Genomic DNA, 27,390 nt, shown 5'->3' on the forward strand with positions numbered 1-27,390 from the left:
ACTAGAAAATAAGGCAGGAGAAATACTAACAGGGACAAGGAGATGGCAGATGAATTAAATGAGTATTTTGCATCAGTCTTCACTGTGGAAGCCACTAGCAGTGTGCCTGATGTTGAGTGTGTGAAGGAAGAGAAGTTACTATTACAAGGGAGAAGGTGCTCAAAAGGCTAAAAGACCTAAAGGTACATAAGTCACCGGACCAGATGAACTGCACCCTAGGGGTCTGAAAGAGGTAGCATGCAGATGAACTTAGACATATTCGGAGAATGGGGAAAATGCATGGTAATTGACTTCGGTAGTAGAAATAAATGTACAGACTATTTCTAAATGAGGAAAAAGATCAGAGATGCAAAGGGATTTGGGAATCCTTGTGCAGAACACCCTAACAGTTAACTTGCAGGTCGAGTTGGTGGTGAGGAAGGCAAATGCCATGTTAGCATCCGTTTCAAGGGGTCTAGAATACAAGAGTAGGGATGTGATGCTAAGGCCTTATAAGGCACTGGTGAGGCCTCACCTTGAGTATTGTAAACAGTTTTGAACACCTCATCTTAGAAAAGATGTGCTGGCATTGGAGAGGGTCCAGAGGAGGTTCACAAGGATGATTCCAGGAATGAAGGGGTTATCATACGAGGAACATTTGATGGCTCTGGGTCTGTACTCACTAAAATTCAGAAGCATGGGGGGGAATCTCATTGAAACCTTTCGAATATTGAAAGGCATAGATGGAGTAGATGTGGGGAAAGGATGTTTCCCATGGTGGAAGAGTCTAGGACAAGAGGGCACAGCCTCAGGATAGAGGGGTGCCCTTTCAAAACAGAGATGCAGAGAAATTTCTTTAGCCAAAGGGTGGTGAATTTGTGGAATTTGTTGCCATGTGCAGCTGTGTAAGCCTGGTCGTTGGGTGTATTTAAGGCAGAGATTGATAGGTTCTTGATTGGACATGGCATCAAAGGTTATGGGGAGAAGGCCGGGAAGTGTGGTTGAGGAGGAGAAAAATAAAGGATCAGACATAATTGAATGGTGGAGTAGACTCAATGGCCTAATTCTGCTCCTATGTCTTATGGAGTTTTGGTCTAAAATCGAAAAGGATGAATACAGGACTGAAGGTATTATATTTGAATGTGTGCTGCATATGGAAAAATGTAGATGAACTACACTGTTACTAGCAGTAACTAGCACTGTTACAGATTGGCAGGTATGATGCTGTAGGCATCACTGAATCATGGCTGACAGAAAATTACACCTTGGAGCTTAATGTCCAAGGAAACACATTGTATTGAAAGGATAGGCAGGAAGGCAGAGGGGATGGTGTGGCTCTGATGGGAAAAAAATGAAATTAACTCATTAGAAAGAGGTGATATGGTTTCCAGTGATGTCATCAGTGAGAATACAGCTTAAGTCACTAGCTCCTCTGGAAAAACGCATGTTAAGCCCCGTTAACCCATCAAATATAATATTTTTTGAAAAATATTTGAACTGAAAAGAGGGGCAAGAATGGGGAAAAGGAATGGAAATTTTAAAAAGTGACACTGCGGAGCCTGCGGCCAAGAGGAATGCAGCGAGCGTCTCTCCTACTCGACCGCGTGCTAGCGAGGTGGATGTTGGGCCTCGTTCAGGCAAAGTGGCGTGACCAAAATCAGGGAAAGCCTGGCTGATGAATTATCCCACTCCGCTTGGGAAATAGTGCGAGAATCGAGAAGACAGGAGATGGGAGGAGGCCGAAAGAAATATATCAGGAAGAGACCGGGAGTTTCCCAAAGACAGTCCTCACCCCCTTCAGAAGGTTTGGCTAACTTTAAAAATGTTGAGAAGCTAAACAGAAGTAAAAGTGACAATGATATACCTACCTCGAGAAATACTTATTATAATGTGGATTTTATATTACTTAGTTGTTATTCTTTATTCACTCACTTACTCCTTTTTCCCCACCAAAATGAGAATATATATATGTGTGCATATATGTGTATGTATGTAATATATATGTGTGTGTATATATATATAGTACACAGGGAAATCTTTTCTGTATAACGGATTTGTTCACTGACTTTTATGAATACTGCAATGGGGGCCCATAACTCACAAGTAGGAGGGGTTATCCCCCACAGCTAGACATTTCCTCTAGCTCAACGCAGGGTCATTTGCTAGAGACCTCAGCCTTGGAATCACACGTTCGTTGCCATTTTTGTTATTATTTGCGTTTCTTGGTTCTTATTTGTTCAGGGAGTAGATTGATTAAGTTTTATTCTAATTTCAATGATACATTGACAGATAAATACAGATGGCTAAGGAGAAGGTAAAATTCATTTCTTTTAATGTCAATGGGCTATTAAATCCAATCAAGCGTAAGAGAATTTTATCCAAAATGAAAAAAAGAACATGCCCATGTAGTATATTTACAGGAAACTCATTTAAGTGATAATGAGGATAAAAAACTAGTGAATGGGCTTCACTAATCTGATTTTCTCCTCACATAAATTAGGACACAGGAGAGGAGTTGCTATTCTTATCTCAAGTAAGCTAAATTCTTTGAAAAAGTATTTGAAATGGGAGATAAAGAAGGCCGATATATTCTGGTATGGGGGAATATAGACGGAAATTCAATTACTCTATTGAATATATATGCACCCCCGGGAAGTGATATTGGTTTCTTTCAGAAAATTACTGATATTATGGTAACAGAAACAGAAGGTCTCCTGATATGTGGGGGAGACTTAAATTTACAATCACAACCAAACTTGGGCTCTTCCAATAGAAAAACCTATGAAACAAAATCTTTATGTAAGGAAGTTAATACACTTTTTGAGGATGTTGGTTTAATAGATATATGGAGGGATCTTTTCCCCGACAGAAGGGATTACACATTATTCTGCTCCCCACACTGTATATACAAGAATAGACTATTTCATAACATTTGGAAAAGACAAAGACAAAATAAACACCTGTGGAATTGGGACAATAGATGTAAGTGACCATGCACCTATATTTTTATCTGTTGATTTTAACCTACAACCAAAGAATACTATTTGGAAACTAAATTCAAGTCTACTCAATGATCCCTACTTTAAGGAACAAATTAAAAAAGAAATTGGTCTCTACTTAGAATTTAATGATAATGGAGAGTATTCATCTCCCTTTTTTATGGGATACTCTGAAGGCGGTCTTACGAGGGAAAATTATAGCGATATCTTCATATAAGAAAAAAATAAGGAATAAAACATTAGAGGAATTACAAATTAGGTTGAAGGAACAATAGAAAAAACACAAATTGAATTTGACACAGGATACATTAAGGGAAATTAGAAGAATTAGGAATGAAATAAATAATTTGGCTACGCAAGAAATCAGGAAAAACTTAATGTTCCTGAAACAGAGACATTATGAAAGTGGATCAAAATCTATGAAAATACTGGCATGGAAACTGACAAAAAAAGATGGCAGAAAATACAATTCAGAGAATTAGGGACCCAAGAACGAAAATGATAAAAAAAAAATAAGCTAAGTGAAATTCAAGAAGCTTTTGAAGTGTTTTACAAAACTGTATATTCCAAAGTTCCAGGGGGATGACATTTTGATCTATCTAGGGAAACCAACATACTCTTTACCTAAATTGATGCAATCATTTGAACAATATGGTCAACTATCAGGATACAAGATCAACATAGATAAAACCCAATTACTTTCATATTACTATAGCCCATCAAGAGAAGAAGATTTGGCAAAATTATCAAAATGTAATTATCAGCCTTTATATAAAAAAATTAAGGAAGATGTGGCAAGATGGAACCTGATTCCTTTTTTCAGTCTCTGTTCAAGGATTGAGTCTATTAAAATGAATATACTGCCCAGACTGTTATCTCTTTCAGACCCTACCAATAGAGATTAATCAAAATCAATTCAATGAATGGAACAAGATGCTATCAAGGTATATTTGGCAGGGTAAAAGGCCTAGAGTTCATCTCAAAACTTTGCAATTAACAAAGGAAAAGGGGGGAATGGGGCCTATCTTCTCTTAGAGATTATTATTTTGCAGCACAGTTGAGAGCTGTGATATGTTGGTGCAGCCCATCATATGACGCTCAATGGGAAAACATTGAGGAGCGGGTACTTCCCATCCCCATACAAGCAATTTTGGCTGATAACAACCTGCAAAGGTACATAAATACTATTGATAACACATGGGTGAAATTGACTCTTAAAATATGGAAAACTACTATAAAAGAATATGATCTAGAGGGAGATATTGCAATTCTTAAATGGTGTGCATATGACTCGGATTTTACACCAAATAAATTAGATGCTAGATTTAAGGACTGGACAGCTAAAGGAATAACAGTTCTTTGCAACATAATGAAAGAAGGAACACTGTTCAGTTTTGAAATGCTTAAGGAGAAACACTTATTAGAAAAACAAGACTTTTATCGGTATTTACAGATGGGACAATATGTTAATAAGATGCTTAAAAATGTAACCAAGGCAAATACATGCTTGATAGAGCTCTTTAATTCAGATAATGGTAGTAGAATCATTTCAAACATGTATAAGGGGTTGTCAAATCCTAAAACACATTCGACTTCATACATTAAAACAAAATGGGAGAAGGAAGGGGGGATAATTATATCTGAGGAAGAATGGACAATAATATGGAGGTATCAATGGGCATGTACCAGTTCGCCGAAATGGAGGGAGTTTGGATGGAAAAACTTGATAAGATATTTTATTACACCCCCTCAGAAATCCCATGATGATAGTAACCCCCCCGTTTGCTGGAGAAATTGTGGAAATCTAAATGCAAATCATCATCATTTTTTTTGGACTGCCCTGTTATCAAAAACTATTGGAGGGGGATACACAATGCCCTACAAGACATCTTTAAATGTGAAATACCCTTAGAGAGTAAGACCATATATTTTGAATATATACCTCAAGAATAGTTGAAAAAAAGATAGATATTTAATGAATATACTGTTGGTGGCTGGTAAAAAGACTCTTACTGGGAAATGGTTAACACAGGAGAGCCCAAATTTAAATACATGGATGAAAATTACAATGGACATTTACAAAATGGAGAAGATAACAGCATCTGTTAATCATAAGCTGGAACAATTTGATTTATACTGGGAAAAATGGTTTAACTACATAATGCCTCATAGGCCTGATTTTATTCTCACAAATCAATGAATCTGTTGTTAAAAAAAGATCACTCCCGACTTGTACATAGTTCTTTCCTTTTGCTTGTTTTTTCTTTCCACTCTTTTCTCTAAGTGTATACCTCAGATAAATACTTTGTAGAGATTTGTGATATGTATGATTGTATGATATATATGTACAATGTCTGAAATACATCTTATGGAAATGTTTGATGATGAACTTCAATAAAAAATAAATTACAAAAAAAGGAGGTGATATAGGGTCTGAAGGTGATGAATCATTGTGGACAGAGCTAAGGAAATACAAGGGTAAAAAGACACTGATGAGAGATGTATACAGGCATCCAAACAGTGGTAAGGATGTGGTCTACAAGTCACAGTGAGACACAGAAAACACACACCAAAAGCTACAATAGCCATGGGGGATTTCAATATACAGGTCGTCTTAGAAAATCAGATTGGTGCTTGACTCCAAGAGGGGTAAATTCTAAAATGCCTACAAGATGGGTTTTTAGAGCAGCTTTGTGTTTGAGATGACAAGGGGATCAGGTATTCTGAATTGAGTGTTGTGCAATGAACCAGGCTCTCCACATGCCTTTAGACCATCTGGACAACACAAACACCTACGTCAGGATGGTGTTCATTGATTATAGCTCAGCATTTAATACCATCATTCCCACAATCCTGTTTGAGAAGTTGCAGAACCTGGGCCTCTGTACCTCCTGCTGCAATTGGATCCTTGAATTCCTAACCAGAAGATCACAATCTGTGTGGGCTGGTGATAACATCTCCTCCTCGCTGATGATCAGCACTGTTTGCACCTCAGGGATGTGTGTTTAGTTCACTGCTTTACTTTCTATATACACATGACTGTGGGGCTAGGTATAACACAAATACCATCTATAAATTTGTTGGTAGAATCTCAGGTGGTGATGAGAGGGATTACCAAGTGAGATTTGCCAATTAGTGGAGTGGTGCCATAGCAACAACCTGGTACTCGACGTTAAAAAGATGGAAGAGTTGATTATGGACTTCAGGAAGGGTAAGACGAAGGAACTCATAACAATCCTCACAGAAGGATCAGAAGTGGAGAGAGTGAGCAGCTTCAAGTTCCTGGGTGTCAAGATCTCTGAGGATCTAACCTTGTCCCAACATTTCAATGTAGTTATAAAGAAGGCAAGACAGCAGCTATACTTTATTAGGAGCATGAAGAGATTTGGCATATCAACAAATATACTCAAAAACTTCTATAGTTGAACTGTGGAGAGCATTCTGACAGGCTGCATCACTGTCATGGGGCTACTGCGCAGGACTGAAAGAAGCTGCAGAAGGTTGTAAATCTAGTCAGCTCCATCTTGGGTACTAGCCTACAAAGTTCCCAGGACATCTTTAGGTAGTGGTGGCTCAGAAAGGCAGCATCCATTATTAAGGACCTCCAGCACCCAGGGCATGCCGTTTTCTCACTGTTACCATCAGTTGAGAGGTACAGAAGCCTGAAAGCATACCTGCAGTGACTCAGGAACAGCTTCTTCCCCTTTGCCATCCGATTCCTGAATGGACATTGAATCTTTGGACACTACCATTCTGTTTTTTAATATATAGTATTTCTGTTTTTGCAAGTTTTTTAGAATCTATTCAATATATGTATTTGATTTACTTGTTTATTTATTATTATTACTTTTAAAATTTTATCTATTATTTTTTTCTCTGCTAGATTATGTATTGCATTGAACTGCTGATGCTAAGTAAAAAATTTCATGTCACATGCCTTTGATAATAAACCTGATTCTGATTCTGTAATTGATTTTAAAAAATAATTTCAGGATGTATATAGTATACATTTCTCTGACATTAAATGTACCTATTGAAACCTATTGATTAGAGAGCTTAAGGTAAAAGAACCCTAAGGGGAAAGTGATCATAATATAATCAAATTTATCCTGAAATTTGAGAAGGAGAAGCTAAAGCCAGATGTTTAGTATTACAGTGGACTGAAGAGAATTGAGAGAGGATTGGAAAAGAACACTGGCAGGGATGATGACAAAATTCTGTAATTTCTGGAAGCAACTCGAAAGGCACAGGATATATACATGCCAAAGAGGCAGAAGTATTCTAAAGGAAAAATTACACCACAGTGGCTAACAAGAGAAGCTAAAGCCAGCATAAAAATGAAAGAGAGAAAAATTATCGGGAAGTTAGAGGATTGGGAAGTTTTTAAAAACCAACAGAAAGTAACTAAGAAAAATTCATTAAGAAGGTAAAGATGGAATATGAAAGTAAGCTAGCCAATGATATTAAAGAGGCTATCAAAAGTTTCCTCAGATACATAACGTGTAAAAGAGAGGTGAGATTGAATATCCGACTACTGGAAATTTATCTGTAGAGGTAATGATAGGGGACAAGGAAATAGCAGACAAACTGAATAAATATTTTGCATCAGTCTTCATTGTGGAAGAAACCAACAGTTTGGTGGAAGTTCCAGGTGTCAGAGGCCATGAAGTGTGTGAAATTACCATTACCACTGAGTAGGTTCTTGGGAAACAAAGGTTTGAAGGTAGATAAGTCACCTAGACCAGATGGTGTACAAGGTTCTGAAAAAGTTGGCTGAAGAGATAGTAATGATTTTTCAAGAACCACTAAATTCTGGAATGATTCTGGAAGAATGGAAAATTGCAAATGTCACTCCGCTCTTCAAGAAGGGAGAGAGGCAGAAGAAAGGAAATTATAGGCTATTTGGTCTGACCTCAGTGGTTGGGAATACATTGGAGTTGATTATTAAGGATGAGATCTCAGGGTTCTTGGAGACATAGGATAAAATAGGCTATAGTCAGCACTATTTCCTCAAGGGAAAATCTTGCCCGACAAATCTGTTAGAATTCCTTGAAGAAATAAAAAGCAGGATAGACAAAGGACAATTGGTTAACGTTGCCGTTTGGATTTTCAGTAAGCACACTAAGTGCACACATGAGGCTGCTTAACAAGCTATTAGCCGATGGTATTACAGGGAAGATTCTAGCATGGATAAAGTAGTGGCTGATAGGCCAGAGGCAAAGAGGGGAATAAAGGGAGCCTTTTCTGGTTGACTATTTTCTAAATGGAGAGAAAATACAAAAAAAAAGCTCAAAGGGATTTGGGAGTCCTTGCACAGCATTCCCTAAAGGTTAATTTGCAGATTGAGTCTGTGGTGAGAAACGCAAATGCAACATTAGCGTTCATTTCAAGAGCACTAAAATATAAAAGCAAGGATGTAATGTTGAAAATTTATAAAGCACTGGCGACACCTCACTTGGAATATTATGAGCAGTTTTGTGCCCTTTATCTTAGAAAGGATGTGCTGCAAGTGGAGAGGGTTCAAAGGAGGTTCATGAAAATGATTCCAGGATTGAATGGCTTGTCATATGAAGAGATTCTGATGGCTCTGACTCTATATTCACTGGAATTCAGAAGAATGAGGGATAACCTTATTTGAAAATGGTGAATGGCCTTAATAGAGTGGATGTGGGGGAGGATGTTTCCTATGGTGTGAGAGTCTAAAACAAGAGCTTACAGCTTCAGAATAGAGGGGTGTCCTTTTAGAATAGAGATGAATAGGAATTTCTTCAGCCAGAGAGCAATGGTATCCTTTGCCACAGACACTTGCGGAAGCCATCTTTATGTATATTTCAAACAGAGTTTGATAAATTCTTGATTTGTCAGGGCATGATAGGAGATGGGGAGAAGGCAGAAACCAGAGGACCATAGAACACTACAGCATAGTACAGGTCCTTCAGCTCTCCATGTTGTGCCGACCCATATAATCCTTAAAAAAAATTACTAAACCCACACTACCCCATAACCCTCCATTTTTCTTTCATCCGTATGCCTGTCCAAGAGGCTCTTAAATACCCCTAAGGTTTTAGCCTCCACCACCATCCCTGGCAAGTCATTCCAGGCACTCACAACCCTCTGTGTAAAAAAACTTCCCTGATGTCTCCCCTAAACTTCCCTCCCTTAATTCTGTACATATGCCCTCTGGTGTTTGCTATTGGTGCCCTGGGAAACAGGTACTGACTATCCACCCTATCTCTGCCTCTCATAATCTTGTAGACCTCTATCAAGTCCCCTCTCATTCTTCTATGCTCCAAAGAGAAAAGTCCCAGCTCTGCTAACCTGGCTTCATATGACTTGTTCTCCAATCCAGGCAACATCCTGGTAAATCTCCTCTGCACCCTCTCCATAGCTTCCACATCCTTCCTATAATGAGGTGACCAGAATTGAACACAATATTCTGAGTGCGATCTCACCAGAGATTTGTAGAGTTGCAACATGACCTCTCTACTCTTGAACTCAATCCCCCTGTTAATGAAGCCTAGCATCCCTTAGGCTTTCTTAACTACCCTATCAACCTGTGCAGTGACCTTGAGGGATGTATGGATTTGAACCCCAAGGTCCCTTTGTTCATCCACACTCTTAAGTAACTGACCAGTAATCCTGTACTCAGTCTTCTGGTTTGTCCTTCCAAAATGCATCACCTCACACTTGTCCGGATTGAACTCCATCTGCCATTTTTCTGTCCAACTCTGCAGCCTGTCTATATCCTCTTGTAACCTTCGACCACCTACAGCTCCATCCACAACTCCTCCAATCTTTGTGTCATCCACAAACTTACTCACCCATCCTTCTGCCTCTACATCCAGGTCATTTATAAAAATCACAAATAGCAGAGGTCCCAGGACAGATCCCTGCGGCACTCCACTAGTCACCGACCTCCAGGCAGAATACTTTCCTTCCACAACTACCCTCTGCTTTCTTCCTTTAAGCCAATTTTCTTATCCAAACAGCCAAGGGTCCACTTATCCCATGCCTCATGACTTTCTGGATGAGTCTCTCATGAGGGACCTTGTAAAATGCTTTGCTTAGGTCCATGTAGACCACATCCACTGCCCTACCCTCATCAAGTTCTTTAGCTAACTCTTCAAAAAAACTCAATCAGGCTCGTGAGGCACGATCTTCCCTTCACAAAGCCATGTTGACTATCCATGAGTAGACAGTACTTCTCCAAATGCTCATAGATCCTATCCTTAAGAATCCTTTCCAGTAGTCTGAATACCACTGGTGTAAGACTCACCAGTCTATAGTTCCCAGGTTTCTCCCTATTACTTTTTTTAAACAAGGGAACTACATTTGCCATTCTCCAGTCCTCCTGCACTTCTCCTGCAGCCAAAGAGGATTCAAAGATCATGGCTAATGCTCCTGCGATCTCTTCTCTCAATTCCCACAACAACCTGGGGTGTATCAATCTGGCCCTGGGGATTTATATATCTTAATGTTTTTAAGAAAATCCAGCACTTTTTCTTCCTTAATCTCTACATTGTCCAGCACACAGGCCCGCTTTACTTCGACCTCATCCTGATCAAGATCCTTTTCACTGCTGCATACTGAAGCAAAGTTTCATTTAGGACCTCCCCAACCTTCTCCACCTCCAGGCACATGTTGCCCTCTTTATCCTTTAGCCATCCCACCTTCGTTCTCATCATCCTCCTATTCTTCACATACGCATAGAACGCCTTGGGGTTCTCCTTAATCCTACATGCCAAGACCTTCTCATGCCCCCTTCGAGCTCTCCTAAGTCCTTTCTTTAGCTCCTTCCTGGCTACCCTATATTTCTCATAAGCCCCTCCTACTTCCTGCTTCTTATATCTAACATATGCTTCCTTTTTCCTCTTGATGAGTTGCCCCACATGTTTCGTCAGCCACGGTTCCATTTTCCTAGCTTTTTTCCTTGCCTCAGTGGGACAAACCTATTCTGAACCCAGCTCAAGTGGCCCCTAAACTTCTCCCACATTACTTCTGTGCTTTCCCCTTTGAACATCTGTTTCCAATTTACTCTCGCTAGTTCCTGCCTCATCCCTTCAAAGTTAGCCCTTCCCCAGTTAAGCATTTTACCATTTTGTCTGATTTTATCCCTTTCCATAGCTATGCTGAAGCTAAGGGAGTTGTGGTCACTCTCACCAAAATGCTCCCCCCCACCAAGAGGTCTATCACCTGATCAGGTTCATTACCCAGAACTAGATCCAGTATAGCCTCTCCTCTCGTCAGCCAGTCCACATACTGTGTCAGGAATCCTTCTTCAACATACCTGACAAATTCAGCCCCATCTATCCCCCTTGCACTCAGGAGGTGCCAGTCAATACGAGGGAAGTTGAAATCACCCATAACTACTACCCTGTATTTCCTGCTCCATTCTAAAATCTACCTGCCTATCTGCTCGGTGTCCCGAGGGCTACTTGGGGGCCTATAGACTACTCCCAGCACAGTGATTGATCCCTTCCTATTTCTGACTTCCACCCAGACTGACTCTGTGGACACTCCTTCTGCAGTGTCCTCCATTTCTATAGCCATGATACTATCCCTGACCAGCAATGGCACTCCCCCAACTTTCTACCTCCCATCCTATTCCTTTTAAAACACCTGAACCCCAGGACCTGCATCATCCAATCCTGCCTTTCCTCCAACCAAGTTTCAGTAACGGCCACAACATTGTAGTTCCACATACTAATCCATGCTCTAAGTTCATCCTCCTTGTTCCTAATACTCCTAGCATTGAAATAGACACATTTCAACCCCTTTAACTGGCTACAATTATGTTCTGTCCCCTGCCTGTCCTTCCTCATCAACTCAGAACTCTTAGCATCATGCCCTTGTCCTTCTACCTTAATCCCTGCACTCACATTTTGCTTCCCACCCCACTGCCAAACTAGTTTAAACCCTCCCCAACAGCTCTATCAAACCTGCCCGCCAAGATATCGGTCCCCCTGGGATTCAAGTGCAACCTGTCCTTTTTGTACAGGTCACACCCCTCCCCCCAAAAGAGGTCCCAATGATCCAGAAATCTGAATCCTTGACCCCTGCTCCAATCCCTCAGCCATGCATTTATCCTCCACCTCATCCTATTCCTAATCTCACAGTTGTGTGGCACAGGCAGTAATCCCGAGATTACTACCTTTGAGGTCCTGCTTTTCAACTTCCTTCCTAACTCCCTGTAGTCTTCTTTCAGGACCTCTTCCCTTTTCCTACCTATGTCATTGGTACCAATCTGTACCACCACCTCTGGCTGTTCTCCCTCCAACCACAGGATATCTTGGACGCGATCTGAAACATCCCGGACCCTGGCACCTGGGAGGCAAACCACCATCCGAGTTTCTTTCCTGTGTCCACAGAATCGCCTGTCTGAACCCTTATCTATAGAGTCCCCTATCACTACAGCCTTGCTCTTCCTTTCCCTACCCTTCAGAGCCACAGGGCCAGACTCTGTGCCAGAGGCACGGCCACTGTCGCTTCCCCCAGGTAGGCTGTCTTCCCCCCCAACAGTACTCAAACAGGAGTACTTATTGTTAAGGAGTACAGCCACAGGGGTACTCTCTAGTACCTGACTCTTCCCCTTCCCTCTCCTGACTGTGACCCATTTCTCTGTCCCCCACGGCCCCGGAGTGACCACCTGCCTGTAACTCCTCTCTATCACCTCCTCACTTTCCCTGACCAGATGAAGGTCATCAAGATGCAGCTCCAGTTCCCTAACTCGGTCCCTCAGGAGCTGCATCTCGATGCACCGGGTGCAGATGTTGTCGTCCGAGACGCTGGGACACTCCAGGACCTCCCACAACTGACATCGACCACAGAAAACTGGTCTCACACACATACTACCTCCTTTAGCAAACAACAACTGCCTCACCTCGTCCTGTTACTGCCGAAGCCTGTGGAGCCAAAGCCCTCTCACTCCGCTGCCTCTCACTCCGCTGCCTCTCACTCTGCTGCCTCTCACTCCACTGCCTCTCACTCCACTGCCTCTCACTCCACTGCCCCTCACTCTGTTGCCTCTCACTCCACTGCCTCTCACTCCGCTGCCCCTCACTCTGCTGCCCCTCACTCTGTTGCCTCTCACTCCGCTGCCTCTCACTCTGCTGCCCCTCACTCCGCTGCCCCTCACTCTGTTGCCTCTCACTCTGTTGCCTCTCACTCCGCTGCCCCTCACTCCGCTGCCCCTCACTCTGCTGCCCCTCACTCTGTTGCCTCTCACTCCGCTGCCCGCTGGATATGGCTGCCTTCTTTTTAAACCGTTCACACTCAACTGGCTGACGTCACGCACCTGCGCAGTCTGGCCTCTCTCGTCACCTGAGAACTCAAAATGTCTTCCCGCTGGAAATCCTTAGGTGCTCCCCCGCTTCCTTCTTGTTCCGAATCGAAAACTTCTGCAGATTCCTTGCCCTTTTTAAACTGTTCACGCTCAACAGCCTGGGGCTGAGAGGAAACTTTGACCAGGCATGATGAAATGCGGGAGCAGACTTAATGAGCCAAGTGGCCTAATTCCACTCCTATATCTTATGGAAGGATGAGGGAGTGACCTAATTGAAAGCCTTCGAATGGTGAAAGGTCTTGATAGAGTGGATGTAGAGAGTATGTTTCCTGTGGTAGGACAGTCTACGACCAGAGGACACAGCCTCAGATTGAGGGGCATCCTTTTAGAGATGTGGAAGAATTTCTTTAGCCAGAGAGTGGTAATTCTGTGAAATTCTTTGCCACAGGTGGCTGTAGAAGCCAAGTTTTTATGAACGATATATTTAAGGCAGAGATTGATAGATTCTTGATTGGTCATGGCATGAAGGAACACAGGGAAAAGACAGGAGATTGGGGCTGAGAGGAAAATTGAATCAGCCATGATGAATGGTGGTGCAGACTCAATGGGCCAAATGCCCTAATTGTCCTCCTACGTCTTATGGGCAAATGCAATGTTAGCATTCATTTTGAAAGGACTAGAATATAAAATCAAGGATGTAATGTTGAGGCTTTATAAGGCATTGGTGAGAATACACCTAGAGTATTCTGAGAGGATGCTTCCTACAGTGAGAGAGTCTCAGCCAGAGTGCACAGCCTCAGAATGCAAGGATGTCCCTTTAGAACAGACATCAGGGAGAACTTATTTAACTTGAAGGTGCTAAATCAGCGGAATTTCTTGCCACAATTGGCTGCTGAGTTGAAGCCTTTGAGTATATTTAAAGAGGAGGTTGATAGGTTCTTGATTAGTAAGGCTGTCAATTGTTTTGGGGAAAAGCAGGAGAATGGGGTTGTAAGAGTGATAATAAATCAACCATGATGGAATGACAGAACAAGCTAAATGACCTAATTATGTTTATATTTTGTACGCTTTAAATCCAAGGCTCATTTCAACCTACCTGGTGGCATCTTGGTACATGTGGATGCAGTCTCTTGCATGAAACCATAGTAAGTATGTCTGAAAACAACAAGAATGATTAGAGCTGTCGTGCTACCTGTCAATCTCAAGAGTCACAAAGAGCAACTTGCTACATTTTGCCAGAAGTTGTCATGGTTGACCCTTGTCTTTCTGTGGCTTTGGAAAACTTTTTTTTACAGTAAAGTGCAGATCCGGATGACAAACCTGTTTTGGCAATCGTAAGCAGAGGGTGGATGTTGAAGGGAGGCCAGTGAATGCAGAGGTCAGTGTTGCGACTCATTTTATTCATTGTTTATATGATAATGCAAATGCACAAAACCTAGAGTCATGGAGTTATTGAAAAGTACGACACAGAAACAGACCCTTCTACTCATCTAGCAGTTTGATCAGCTTTCATCAAAAATGCTATTCCCTTTACTCAGTTTCTTCGCCTCTTCTGGGACTTTGTTTTCCATTCCAGGACATTAGAGATGTCATCCTTCTTTATAGAACAGGATTTTCCTCTCTCTACTATTGATGCAGCCCTCACCCGCATCTCCTTCATTTCCCATATGTCCACGCTCACTCACCTTCCTGCCACTGTAATAATAATAGAGTACCTCTTGTCCTGACCTACCATCAGCAACTGCATCCAAAACATCCTCCACAGCTTCTGGTATTTCCAAAGGGATCCCACCACTAAAAATGTCTTCACCTCCACACACCCCCACCCTCACTTTCCACAGGGATCACTCCTTCTGTGATTCTCTGTCCATTCATCCCTCCAGGCACTTATCCATGCAAGTGGCCTAAGTACTACCTACTCCTGCCTGTACAGCTCCTCCATTCAGGGAACCAGACAGTCCTTTCAGGTGAGGCAACACTTCACCTGTAACCTGCTGGTGTCGTTTACTATGTCCAGTGCTCCCAATGTAGCCTCCTCTATGTTGGTGAGGACCCATCATAAATTGGGGGAACTGCTACATCGAGCACTTCTGCACCATCTGTCACAAGCAGGACCTCGGTAGCCAAATATTTTAATTCCCATTCTGACATTTTGATCCATGGCCTCCTCTTGTACCAAGATGAGGCCAACATCAAGGTGGAGGAGCAACACTTTATATTCTATCTGGGTACCCTCCAACCTCATGGCAAGAATATTGATTTCGCTTTCCAGTGAACAAATTTGAACCCCCCCCCCCCCAATTCCCCAGTCTGACCTTTTACTTCTTCTCACCTGCCTAATACTTCCCCCTGGGTCCCCTCCTCCTTTCCTTTCTCTTATTGTCCACTCTCCTCTCCTATCAGATTCTTCCATCTTCAGTCCTTGACCTTTCCCATCTACTTGGCTTCACCTATAAACTGCCTCTTTCCCCTCCTTCCACGTTGTTAATTCAGGCATCTTCCTCCTTCTTTCTCAGTCCTGAAAAAGGGTCTCAGCCCAAAACACGGACAGTTTATTAATTTCCGTAGATGCTGTCTGAGCTGCTGAGTTCCTTCAGCATTTTGTCTGTGTAAGCTTGATCAGTAAATTTGCAATGATGCAAAATTATGAGACGTTGTTGATAGTGATAAAGTAGATCACAGAGGATCCTATTCAATTAGGGAAGGCTGAGGAGTGGAAAATGGATGAGATGAATGGCCTACTTCTGCTCTTATATCTATATCTTTTATCTTATGGATACAGACAGGTGTGAGCTGATGCATTTTGGAAAGTCAAACGAGTTGGACCTACTACAAATGGTAGGGCACTAAGACATAATGGAACAGAGGGACCGAGGAGTATGAGTGCATGGGTAGTTGAAAGCAGCTTTACAGGTAGACAAGGTGGTGAAAAAGGCAGTTAGCATACTGACTTCATCAGCCAATGCTCTGAGTACTGGCATTGGCACATAATGTTGCAGATGCGGAAGTTGGTGAGGCTGCACTTGGAGTACAGTGTAGAGTTTTGGTCACATTGTTATAGGAATGATGTAGTTTAATTGGAAAGAATGCAGAGAAGATTTACTAGGATATTGCCAGGACTAGAGGGCCTGAACAGCACTCAGTCGGAGATGTTGGAAGCCTGAGAAGATATAGTTCACTCAGGTTCACCAATTGATTAGAAAAGACAACAACTCACAGCAGTTCAGACAGACAGACAGACATACTTTATTGATCCCGAGGGAAATTGGGTTTCATTACAGCCGCACCAACCAAGAATAGTGAAGAAATAATAGCAATATAAATCCATAAATAAATAAATAAATAATAAGTTAATCATGCCAAATGGAAATAAGTCCAGGACCAGCCTATTGGCTCAGGGTGTCTGACACTCCGAGGGAGGAGTTGTAAAGTTTGATGGCCACAGGCAGGAATGACTTCCTATGACGCTCAGTGTTGCATTTAGTACAAGAAGTATCAGAGGATAAGCTGAGAGCATGAATCAACAGCTGGAATTATGATGTTATAGCTATTAGTGAGACTTGGTTGCAGGAGGGCCAGAACTGGCAGCTCAGTATTCCGGGGTTCTGTTGTTTTAGATGTGACAGAAGGGGAGGGGTGGTGTTACTAGTCAGGGAAAATGTCATGCAGTTCTCCATCAGGACAGACTAAAGAATTCAACTAGTGAGGCATTCTGGGTAAAACTGAGAAATAAGAAAGGTATGACCACGTTAATGGAGTCATACTAAAGCCCACCCAACAGTCCAAAGGATTTAGAGGAAAAAAGTTGCAGAGAGATCACAAACTATTGCAAACAACAAAATATTGTTATAGTTGGTAATTTTAATTTTCCACATATTGACTGAGAATCCCGTACTGTAAAAGGACTAGATGGGATAGAGATTATCAAACATGTTCAGGGAAGTTTTCTTAACTTTGGAGAGGTCCTTTGGAGTATGTAGGCCTTCTCCTTCATGTGTTCTACAACTTTGTGTTGCCAGTACTACCTTCTATGTGGTGGTGTGCTGGGGCAATGGCATCAACGTGGGTGATGGCAACAGGCTCAATAAACTGATCAGAAAAGCTAGCTCTGTCAAATTGGACTCACCGGAGGCTGTGGTAGAACAAAGGACCCTACAGAAAATCCTGGCAGTTCTGGACAACGTTTCTCACCCTTTGCATGCCACCTTGACTGAACAAAGGAGCATTTTTAGTGATAGACTAAGGCAACTATACTGCTCCAAAAAGGGCTATATTAGGTCATTCTTTCCTTCAGCCATTAGGCTTTATAATGAGTTAACCTATAACTGGGGAGGTGATGACCCCCCCCCCCCCCCGTTAGACTGTTTGAGGTAACTTATTTTGTATTCTTTCTTACTTCTCTTCTAATATTCGTAAATTTGTATTTTTGAGCACTTTTAATGCTACTGTAGCACTGTAATTTCCTTTGGGAGAAATAAAGTATCTATCTACTCCAACCTGCCAAACTGCATTGAATGGAGCCTTGCAGGTCAGCAGGTGGGAAGAGACTTCATTTCTCCCAAAGGAAATTACAGTGTTACAGTAGCATTACAAGTGCTCAGCAATGGTATTGAAGGAACCTGAGAAATAAAAAATCACAGGTCTGCCCTGCTTATCCAAAAGCGGGTTCCGTTCAGCTGGTAGATGACAGCATCGTCAATTCCAATGTGCTCCTGGTAGAGAAACTGTAGGGAATCGAGGGCTGATCTGACCAGGGGTTGGGGGTGAGGCAGAACCAGCCTCTCTAAGGCTAATGTGTGAAGCTAGAGCCACTGGATGGTAGTCATTCAAGACTTTCAGTTGGCTCTTCTTGGGTATTGGGACCATACTTAATGTTTTCCCACACAGTTGGGACCCTTTCCAGGCTGACTCTGATTGAAAATGTGTTTGAGGGTTTCTGGTGATGTCATCGTTGAGAATGGCAGCTGAAGTCACTAGCTCCTCCGGAAAAACGCATATTAAGCTCCGTTAACCCATCAAATATAGTATTTTTCAAAAAATATTTGAACTGAAAAGAGGGACAAGAATGGGGAAAAGGAATGGAAATAAAAAAAGCAACACTGCGGATCCTACGTCCGAGAGGAGTGCAGCGAGCGGCTCTCAGACCCAACCGCGTGCTAGCGAGGCGGGCGCTGGGCTTCGTTCAGGCGAAGCGGCGAATATGTTCGAAATCCTGAAAGAGATAAGGGAGTACCAGAAAGAAATAGAGGAGCAGCTCTGTGATATTAAGTCAAAGCTCACGAGCATTAATCAAAAAATAGTGGCAACCAAGATTACCACCCCCCCCCACGGTCCTCCAGAAATGCAAAAAATACTCTGAAGTAAAGCAAGTACTAAAGCAAAACAAGATTAGATTTCAAACTCCATACCCTGCTAAACGTCGAGAGTTATATGAAGACGGGACGCGGTTGTACCAGACAGTGGAAGAGGCGACTACAGAAATGAAGGCCAGAGGGTTGCCCGTCAGCATGAACAAAACAAGAGAAAGCCTGGCTGAAGAATTATCCCGCTCTGCTTGGGAAATAGTGCGAGAATTGAGAAGGCAGGAGACGGGAGGAGGCCGAGAGAAATATATCAGGAAGAGACCGGGAGTTTCCCAAAGACAGTCCTCACCCCCTTCAGAAGAGCCATAAGGTTTGGCTAACTTTAAAAATGTTGAGAAGCTAAACAGAAGCAAAAGTACATGGTGATATACCTATCTCGAGAAATAATTATTATAATGTGGATTTTATATTACTTAGTTGTTATTCTTTATTCACTCACTTACTCCTTTTTCCCCACCAAAATGAGAATATATATATGTGTAATGTATGTGTGTGTGTATATATATATATATATATATTTGTGTGTGTGCATATATATGTATGTGTATGTATATATAAATAGGAGTACTCAGGGAAATCTTTTCTGTGTAATGGATTTGTTCACTGACTTTTATGAATACTGCAATGGGGGCCCTCAACTCACAAGTAGGAGGGGTTATCCCCCACAGCTAGACATTTCCTCTAGCTCAACGCAGGGTCATCTACTAGAGACCTTAGCCTTGGAATCACACGTTCGTTGCCATTTTTGTTATTATTTGCATTTCTTGGTTCTTATTTGTTCAGGAAGTAGATCGATTAAGTTTTATTCTAATTTCAATGATACATTGACAGATAAATACAGATGGCTAAGGAGAAGGTAAAATTCATTTCTTTTAATGTCAATGGGCATTAAACCCAATCAAACGTAAGAGAATTTTATCCAAAATGAAAAAAGAACAAGCCCATGTAGTATATTTAAAGGAAACTCATTTAAGTGATAATGCGCATAAAAAACTAGTGAATGGGCTTCACTAATCTGTTTTTCTCCTCATATAAATAGGACATAGGAGAAAAGTTGCTATTCTTATCTCAAGTAAGATAAATTTTGAAAAAGTATTCAAAATGGGAGATAAAGAGGGCAGATATATTCTGGTAAGGGGGAATATAGATGGCAATTCAGTTACTCTATTGAATATATATGCACCCCCGGGAAGTGATATTGGTTTCTTTCAGAAAATTACTGATATTATGGTAACGGAAACAGAAGGTCTCCTGATATGCGGGGGAGACTTAAATTTACAATTACAACCAAACTTAGGCTCTTCCGATAGAAAAACCTATGAAACAAAATCTTTACATAAGAAAGTTAATACACATTTTGAGGATGTTGGTTTAATTGATATATGGAGGGACCTTTCCCCCGACAGAAGGGATTACACTCATTATATTCTGCTCCCCATTCTGTATATACAAGAATAGACTATTTCATAACATTTGGAAAAGACAAAGACAAAATAAACACCTGTGGAATTGGGACAATAGATGTAAGTGACCATGCACCTATATATTTATCTGTTGATTTTGACCTACAACCAAAGAATACTACTTGGAAACTAAATTCAAGTCTACTCAATGATCCACACTTTAAGGAACAAATTAAAAAAGAAATTGGTCTCTACTTAGAATTTAACGATAATGGAGAGGTTTTAACTCCCATTTTATGGGATACTCTGAAGGCGGTCTTAAGAGGGAAAATTATAGTGATATCTTCATATAAGAAAAATATAAAACATTAGAGGAATTACAAAATAGACTGAAGGAACTATAGAAAAAACACAAATTGAATTTGGGGAAATTAAAATAATTAGGAATGAAATAAATAATTTGGCTACTCAAGAAATCAGGAAAAACTTAATGTTTCTGAAACAGAGACATGAAAGTGGATCAAAATCTATGAAAATAATGGTGTGGAAACTGAAAAAAAAATAGCAGAAAATATAATTCATAGAATTAGGGACCCAAGAACGAAAATGATAAAAAATAAGCTAAGTGAAATTCAAGAAGCTTTTGAAGTGTTTTACAAAACTCTATATTCCAAAGTTCCAGGGGGAAGCATAACCCAAATTGACACCTTCTTGAATTCTCTAGAGTTACCCACTTTAAGTGAAGAACAAAATAGAACGATGACTGCTGACATAACTGAAGTTGAATTAAAAGCTGCAATTAGTAGGCTTAAATTAAGCAAGTCACCAGGATCAGATGGGTATACGGCAGAGTGGTACAAAGAATTTAAAAATGAGTTGATTCCTGTTTTACTCCCCACACTGAACTGGGCTCTAAAAAAGGCACAAATGCCACCCAGTTGGAAGGAAGCGATAATCTCAGCTATACCGAAAGAAGGCAAGGATAAAATGGAATGCAGGCTATTTAGACCAATATCCATTCTTAATGTAGATTATAGGTTATTTACCTCCATCATGGCCAAACGATTAGAGGAGTTTCTACCCATACTGATACGTAATGATCAGACAGGTTTTATACAACAATGCCAGACACAAGACAATATACGAAGGACACTTCACATTATGGATCATATGCAAAAAAATAAAATTGAAGCAATAGTGATAAGCGTGGACACTGAAAAAGCATTTGATTCAGTAAATTGGAATTTTCTTTATAGAGTTTTAGATAGATTTGGTTTCCAAGACACAATTATTAAAACTATACAGACACCGTATGACAATCCTACTGCTAGGATTAAAATCAATGGATATTTATCAAATAGTCTTACCCTAGAAAGGGGCACAAGACAAGGTTGTGCATGGTCACCACTACACTTCGTGTTATATCTGGAACCATTAGCTCAACACATCAGACAAAATGAAGATACCAGGGGAATTACTATTAAAGGGACAGAGCATAAATTGGCTTGTTATGCGGATGACATTTTGATTATCTAGGGCAACCAACATACTCTTTACCTAAATTGAAGCAATCATTTGAACAATATGGTCAACTATCAGAATACAAGATCAACGTAGATAAAACCCAATTACTTTCACATTACTATAGCCCACCAAGAGAAATTGAAAGTCAATATCCCTGGGCATGGCACACAGAGTCTTTCAAATATTTGGGCATCATTATGCCAGGAGATTTGGCAAAATTATCAAAATGTAATTATCAGCCTTTATATAAAAAAATTAAGGAAGATGTGGCAAGATGGAACCTGATTCCTTTTTTCAGTCTCAGTTCAAGGTTTGAGTCTATTAAAATGAATATACTGCCCAGACTGTTATATCTCTTTCAGACCCTACCAATAGAGATTAATCAAAATCAATTCAATGAATGGAACAAGATGATATCAAGGTATATTTGGCAGGGTAAAAGGCCTAAAATTCATCTCAAAACTTTGCAATTAGCAAAGGAAAAGGGAGGATGAGGCCTACTTTCTCTTAGAGATTATTATTTTTGCAGCATAGTTGAGAACTGTGATATGTTGGTGCAACCCATCATATGACGCTCAATGGAAAAACATTGAGGAGTGGGTACTTCCCATCCCCATACAAGCAATTTTGGCTGATAACAACCTGCAAAGGTACATAAATACTATTGATACCCCATGGGTGAAATTGACTCTTAAAATATGGAAAACTACTATAAAAGAATATAATCTAGAGGGAGATATTGCAATTCTTAAATGGTGTGCATGTGACTTAGATTTAACACCAAATAAATTGGATGCTTGATTTATTGACTGGAAAGTTAAAGGAATAACAGTTCTTTGCAACATAATGAAAGAAGGAACACTGTTCAGTTTTGAATAGCTTAAAGACTGACAGACATACTTTATTGATCCTGAGGGAAATTAGGTTTCGTTACAGCTGCACCAACCAAGAGTAGTGAAGAAATATAGCAATATAAAACCATAAATAAATAAATAAATAAATAAGTTAATCATGCCAAGTGGAAATAAGTCCAGGACCAGCCTATTGGCTTAGGGTGTCTGACACTCTGAGGGAGGAGTTGTAAAGTTTGATGGCCACAGGCAGGAATGACTTCCGATGACACTCAGTGTTGCATCTCGGTGGAATGAGTCTCTGGCTGAATGTACTCCTGTGCCTAACCAGTACATTATGGAGTGGATGGGAGTCATTGTCCAAGATGGCATGAAACTTGGACAGCATCCTCTTTTCAGACACCACCGTCAGAGAGTCCAGTTCCACCCCCACAACGTCACTGGCCTTACGAATGAGTTTGTTGATTCTGTTGGTGTCTGCTACCCTCAGCCTGCTGCCCCAGCACACAACAGCAAACATGATAGCACTGGCCACCACAGACTCGTAGAACATCCTCAGCATGCAAAGGGAAACACTTATTAGAAAAACAAGACTTTTATCGGTATTTACAGATGGGACAATATGTTAATAAGACGCTTAAAAATGTAACCAAGGCAAATACATGCTTGATAGAATTCTTTAGAAAAGCATATAATTCAGATAATGGTAGTAGAATCATTTCAATCATGTATAAGGGGTTGTCAAATCCTAAAACACATTCGACTTCATACATTCAAACAAAATGGGAGAAGGAAGGAGAGATAATTATATCTGAGGAAGAATGGACAATATGGAGATATAAATGGATGTGTAGCAGTTCACAGAAACGGAGGGAGTTTGGATGGAAAAAACTTGATAAGATATTTTATTACACCCTCTCAGAAATCCTATGATGACAGTAACCCCCCCCCCCCCCGTTTGCTGGAAAAATTGTGGAAATCTAAATGCAAATTATTATCATATCTTTTGTGACTGCCCTGTTATCAAAAACTATTGGAGAGGGATACACAATGCCCTACAAGACATCTTTAAATGCGAAATACCCTTTGAGATTAAGACCATATATTTTGGATATATACTTCAAGAACGGTTGAAAAGAGATAAATATTTAATGAATATACCGTTGGTGGCTGGTAAAAAGACTCTTACTAGGAAATGGTTATCACAGGAGAGCCCAACTTTAAATGCATGGATGGAAATTACAATGGGCAATGGAGAAAATTACAAAATGGAGAAGATAACAGTATCTGCTAATCATAAGCTGGAACAACTTGATTCATACTGGGGAAAATGATTTAACTACATAATGCCTCATAGGACTGATTTTATTCTCACAAATCAATGAATCTGTTGTTAAAAAAAAGATCACTCCCTACTTGTACATAGTTCTTTCTTTTTGCTTGTTTTTTCTTTCCACTCTTTTCTATAAGTGTTTACCTCAGATAAATACTTTGTGGAGATTTGTGATGTATATGATTATATGATATACATGTACAATATCTGAAATATATCTTATGGAAATGTTTGTTTGATGATGAACTTCAATTAAAAAAATTACAAAAAAATAAGAAATTGTGTTGGAGAGCTCCACACAGCTGCTCAGCACACTCCTTCAGGACCTTAGGATTCACGCTATCAGCCCCAATGCTTTGTCACATCTGTGTTTCCCCAGAGCCCTTCTCACCTGCTTAGAAATGAAGGTGAGTGCATGATAACTGGATGAGTTGGTCGAAGGTGGGTGCTGGGAGGAGAGGTGAAGATTGGGATGATAGTAGTTGATATGTGGAGGTATGGATGATAGATGCAGGACAAGGAGCAGATGTAGACAGTGGTAGCCTGGGCTGTTCATTCTTGCTTTGAACTGGAGTGGGAAGGAGGACGGAAGAGAGTCATTGGTGCTGAGGGAACGTGGGGTGCCTCAGCACCTGGACTGGTGTGCTGAGTGGGGTGTGACCAGGAGGGCAATTGTCAAACCTATTGAAGTATAGATTTAACTCATTAGCCTACTCACCGCTGCATTCTGAGGCTCTACAGCTAGGCTGATTGAAGCTCATGATGTTCTTCATGCCTCTCCACACCTCCCATTTGCTATTCTGCCCAAGCTTGTCCTCCAGCTAATATAGGTTCATTATTCATTGGAAGTGGCATCACTGATTGATAGGGTTGTAAAGAAAGCTTTTGGTTCATTGGCCTTCATAAATCAAAGTATTGAGTACAAGGAATGGATGTTATGTCAATGTTGTATAAGACATTGGTGAGGCCTAATTTGGAGTATTGTGTGCAGTTTTGGTCACCTACCTACAAGAAAGATATAAATATTATTGGAAGTATACAGAGAAAATTTACAAGGATATTGCTGGGTTTGGAGTACTTGAGTTATATGGAAAGATTGAATAGGTTAAGACTTTATTCCATGGAATGCAGAAGATTGAGAGGAGATTTCATAGAGGTATACAACTCAGGGGAATCCAAAACTAAGGTGCAAAGATTTTGGGTGAAAGGGAAAAGATTTAAAAGGAAGTTGAGGGGTATTTTGCTCACACAGAGGGCATTGAGCAAGTGGAATAAGCTGCCAGAAGTAGATAAGGCAGGTACAATTATATTGGAAATAGGAAATGGAATTAATTTATTATTGTGTCATGTACTGAGGTACAGTGAAAAGCCAGTCTTGCATACTGTTCATACAGATCAAGTCATAACGCAGTGCATTAAGTTAGAACAAGATAAAACAATAATAATGCAGAATAAAGTGTAACAGCTCAGACAAAATGCATTGCAGATAAATAATAAGTTTCAAGATCATAGCAAGGTAGATTGTGAGGTCCAAAGTTTATTTTATCAAACCAGGAAACTATTTAGTAGTCTTACAACAGCAAAGTAGAAGCTATTCTTGATATGTGATTTCAGGCTTTTGTATCTTTTGCCTGAGAAAATCTGGGGAGAAGACAATGTCTGGGATGGGTGGAGTCTTTGATTACGCTGGCTGCTTTACAGAGACAGCAAGAAGAAAAACTAAGAGTCCATGGAGGGGAAGTGGGCGTCTTTGACATGCTGAGCTGTGTCCACAACTTTCTGTACTTTCTTGCGGCACTGTGCAAATACTTGCCCTATCAAGTCATTCTGCATCCAGGTAGGCTGCTTTCTAGGGTGCATCGATTAAAAATTGGTAAGTTTCAACAGAATCATGCCAAATTTCTTTAGCCTTCTGAGGACGTAGAGGCACTTGTGAACTTTTTTTCTTAGCCATGATTGGACTAGGAAAAGCTATTGGTAATGTTCACTCCTAGGATCCTTGAAGCTATCAAGCTCAGCACTGTTGATATAGACAGGCCTATATACATTGCCCTTTTCCTGAAATCAATGATCAGCCTTTAGTTTTGCTGAGATTGAGGGAAATGTTGCTGCTGTGACACCATGTTACTAAGCTCTCTAATTCCTTCTTGTACTCCTACTTATCATTATTTGTAATATGGCCCACTGTGGCCATTTTGTATATTGAATTTGAGCAGAATCTGGCCATGCATTCATAAGTGTACAGGAAGCAGAGTAGGGAGTTGAGGATGGAACCTCATGGGGTGCCAATGTTGATACTGCCTACTCATATTGATTGCTGTCTGTTGGTCAGGGAGTTGAGGCTGCAATTATCAATTTATCAACATCAAGGGAAATGGGACTTTATTAATAACACTTTTTATATGGAAAATTGTGGTAAACAATCATCAGAAACAATGAAGAGGAGAGTGAAGGTGAGGCTGATCCAAGGGTTGAGGCATGCAGGTGTAATATAGAGCTGGAGCGAGGTTGGGGTGTGTTCCAGCAGATGGAGTTGGAGTCGGAATCAGAATCAGAGACACAGTTAGAGCGAGATGAGTTGAGAAAAACTGAAGTGGAGCTGTTTTTGAGCCCATCCACCTAACCCAGGATAGAGGTTTGGTCCATCTAAGTGCCACGCTGATTTGGAAAGGTTGAGTTTGGGCTGTAAGTGGCCCAGAGCATATTGCTGCAGCTCGGCAAGTTAAATGCCAGGCCAGAAGAACTGAAAAGGCAAGGTATTGGGACCGGAGGCAAAAGTTGAGCTGGTTCTGCTCCAAGAAGTTTTACTCTGCTCTCCTCGGTGCTGAGGCTGTGTCATGCCCCATCTGCTCTGAACTTAGTGTCTGTGAGGTTCTTGGTGATTTGCCTCTGTGTGGCCTACTCCAGCTGCTCCCAGATTTGTGTTTATGGGCCCAATTTCATTCTGAATGCTGATGCCTGCTTTATTGTTTGCATAAATTGATTTTTCTCTTTCCCTCTCTCTCTCTCTCTCTCTCTCTCTCTCCCCTCCCCCCCCTCTCTCTCTCTCCCCCTCTCCCCATTGGTCTTTTTAAGTTGGGTTCTTTCAGGTTTCTTGTTTTGTGGCTGTCTGTAAGCAGATGAATTTCAAGGTTGTATAACTTATACATACTTTGATAATAGACTGTACTTCGAAGCTTGAACGCAGAAAATTGGGACTATCTGGTTGGGCACCATGATCAGCATGGACTCTTTGGCTCAAAAGGCCTATATCTGTGCTGTACTGCTCTGACTCTATGAGAAAAGATGGAATCCAGGTTAATTGTCTTGAAAAATCAGGCACCTTACATTTATTTCTCAAATCCTCTGTACCAAGGGCACTGCTCCTTTAGAGGAAAAGTATGCCTGCTTGTCTAGTGAATGTTACACTTGTCTGGTGGCCATTCCCTGCTGGAGTGTGTCTTCTCCAGCATTGTTGAGATGATGAGTTGGATTCATGCTAAAGACTGGGCAGTTGACATCAATCAGATCCTGAGGTTGCTAAAATTCAACAGGAACTGGGAACATGAGTGGAGGGGTGGTGAATTACAACATTCCCATTGAATATACATTGCTGCTGGGGGCTTCCTTCAATCTATATGTGGCAGGGCTCCTTGTACTTCATTTCAGCAAGGGCA

General features: G+C 40.9%; 1 protein-coding gene across 1 annotated transcript in view; it reads right to left on the bottom strand.

The window, feature by feature from the left end:
- otop2 (otopetrin 2) overlaps nucleotides 1-27,390 on the bottom strand; it is a 96,413-nt gene that overhangs the window by 31,831 nt on the left and 37,192 nt on the right. Inside the window, exon 3 of the mRNA XM_059949033.1 lies at nucleotides 14,357-14,415. Within this exon, the coding sequence (XP_059805016.1) occupies nucleotides 14,357-14,415 (59 nt within the window). The remainder of the gene's footprint in view (nucleotides 1-14,356; nucleotides 14,416-27,390) is intronic.

Source organism: Hypanus sabinus, chromosome 23 (genome assembly GCF_030144855.1).
Source record: "Hypanus sabinus isolate sHypSab1 chromosome 23, sHypSab1.hap1, whole genome shotgun sequence".
In the NCBI taxonomy this organism is placed as follows: Eukaryota; Metazoa; Chordata; class Chondrichthyes; order Myliobatiformes; family Dasyatidae; genus Hypanus; species Hypanus sabinus.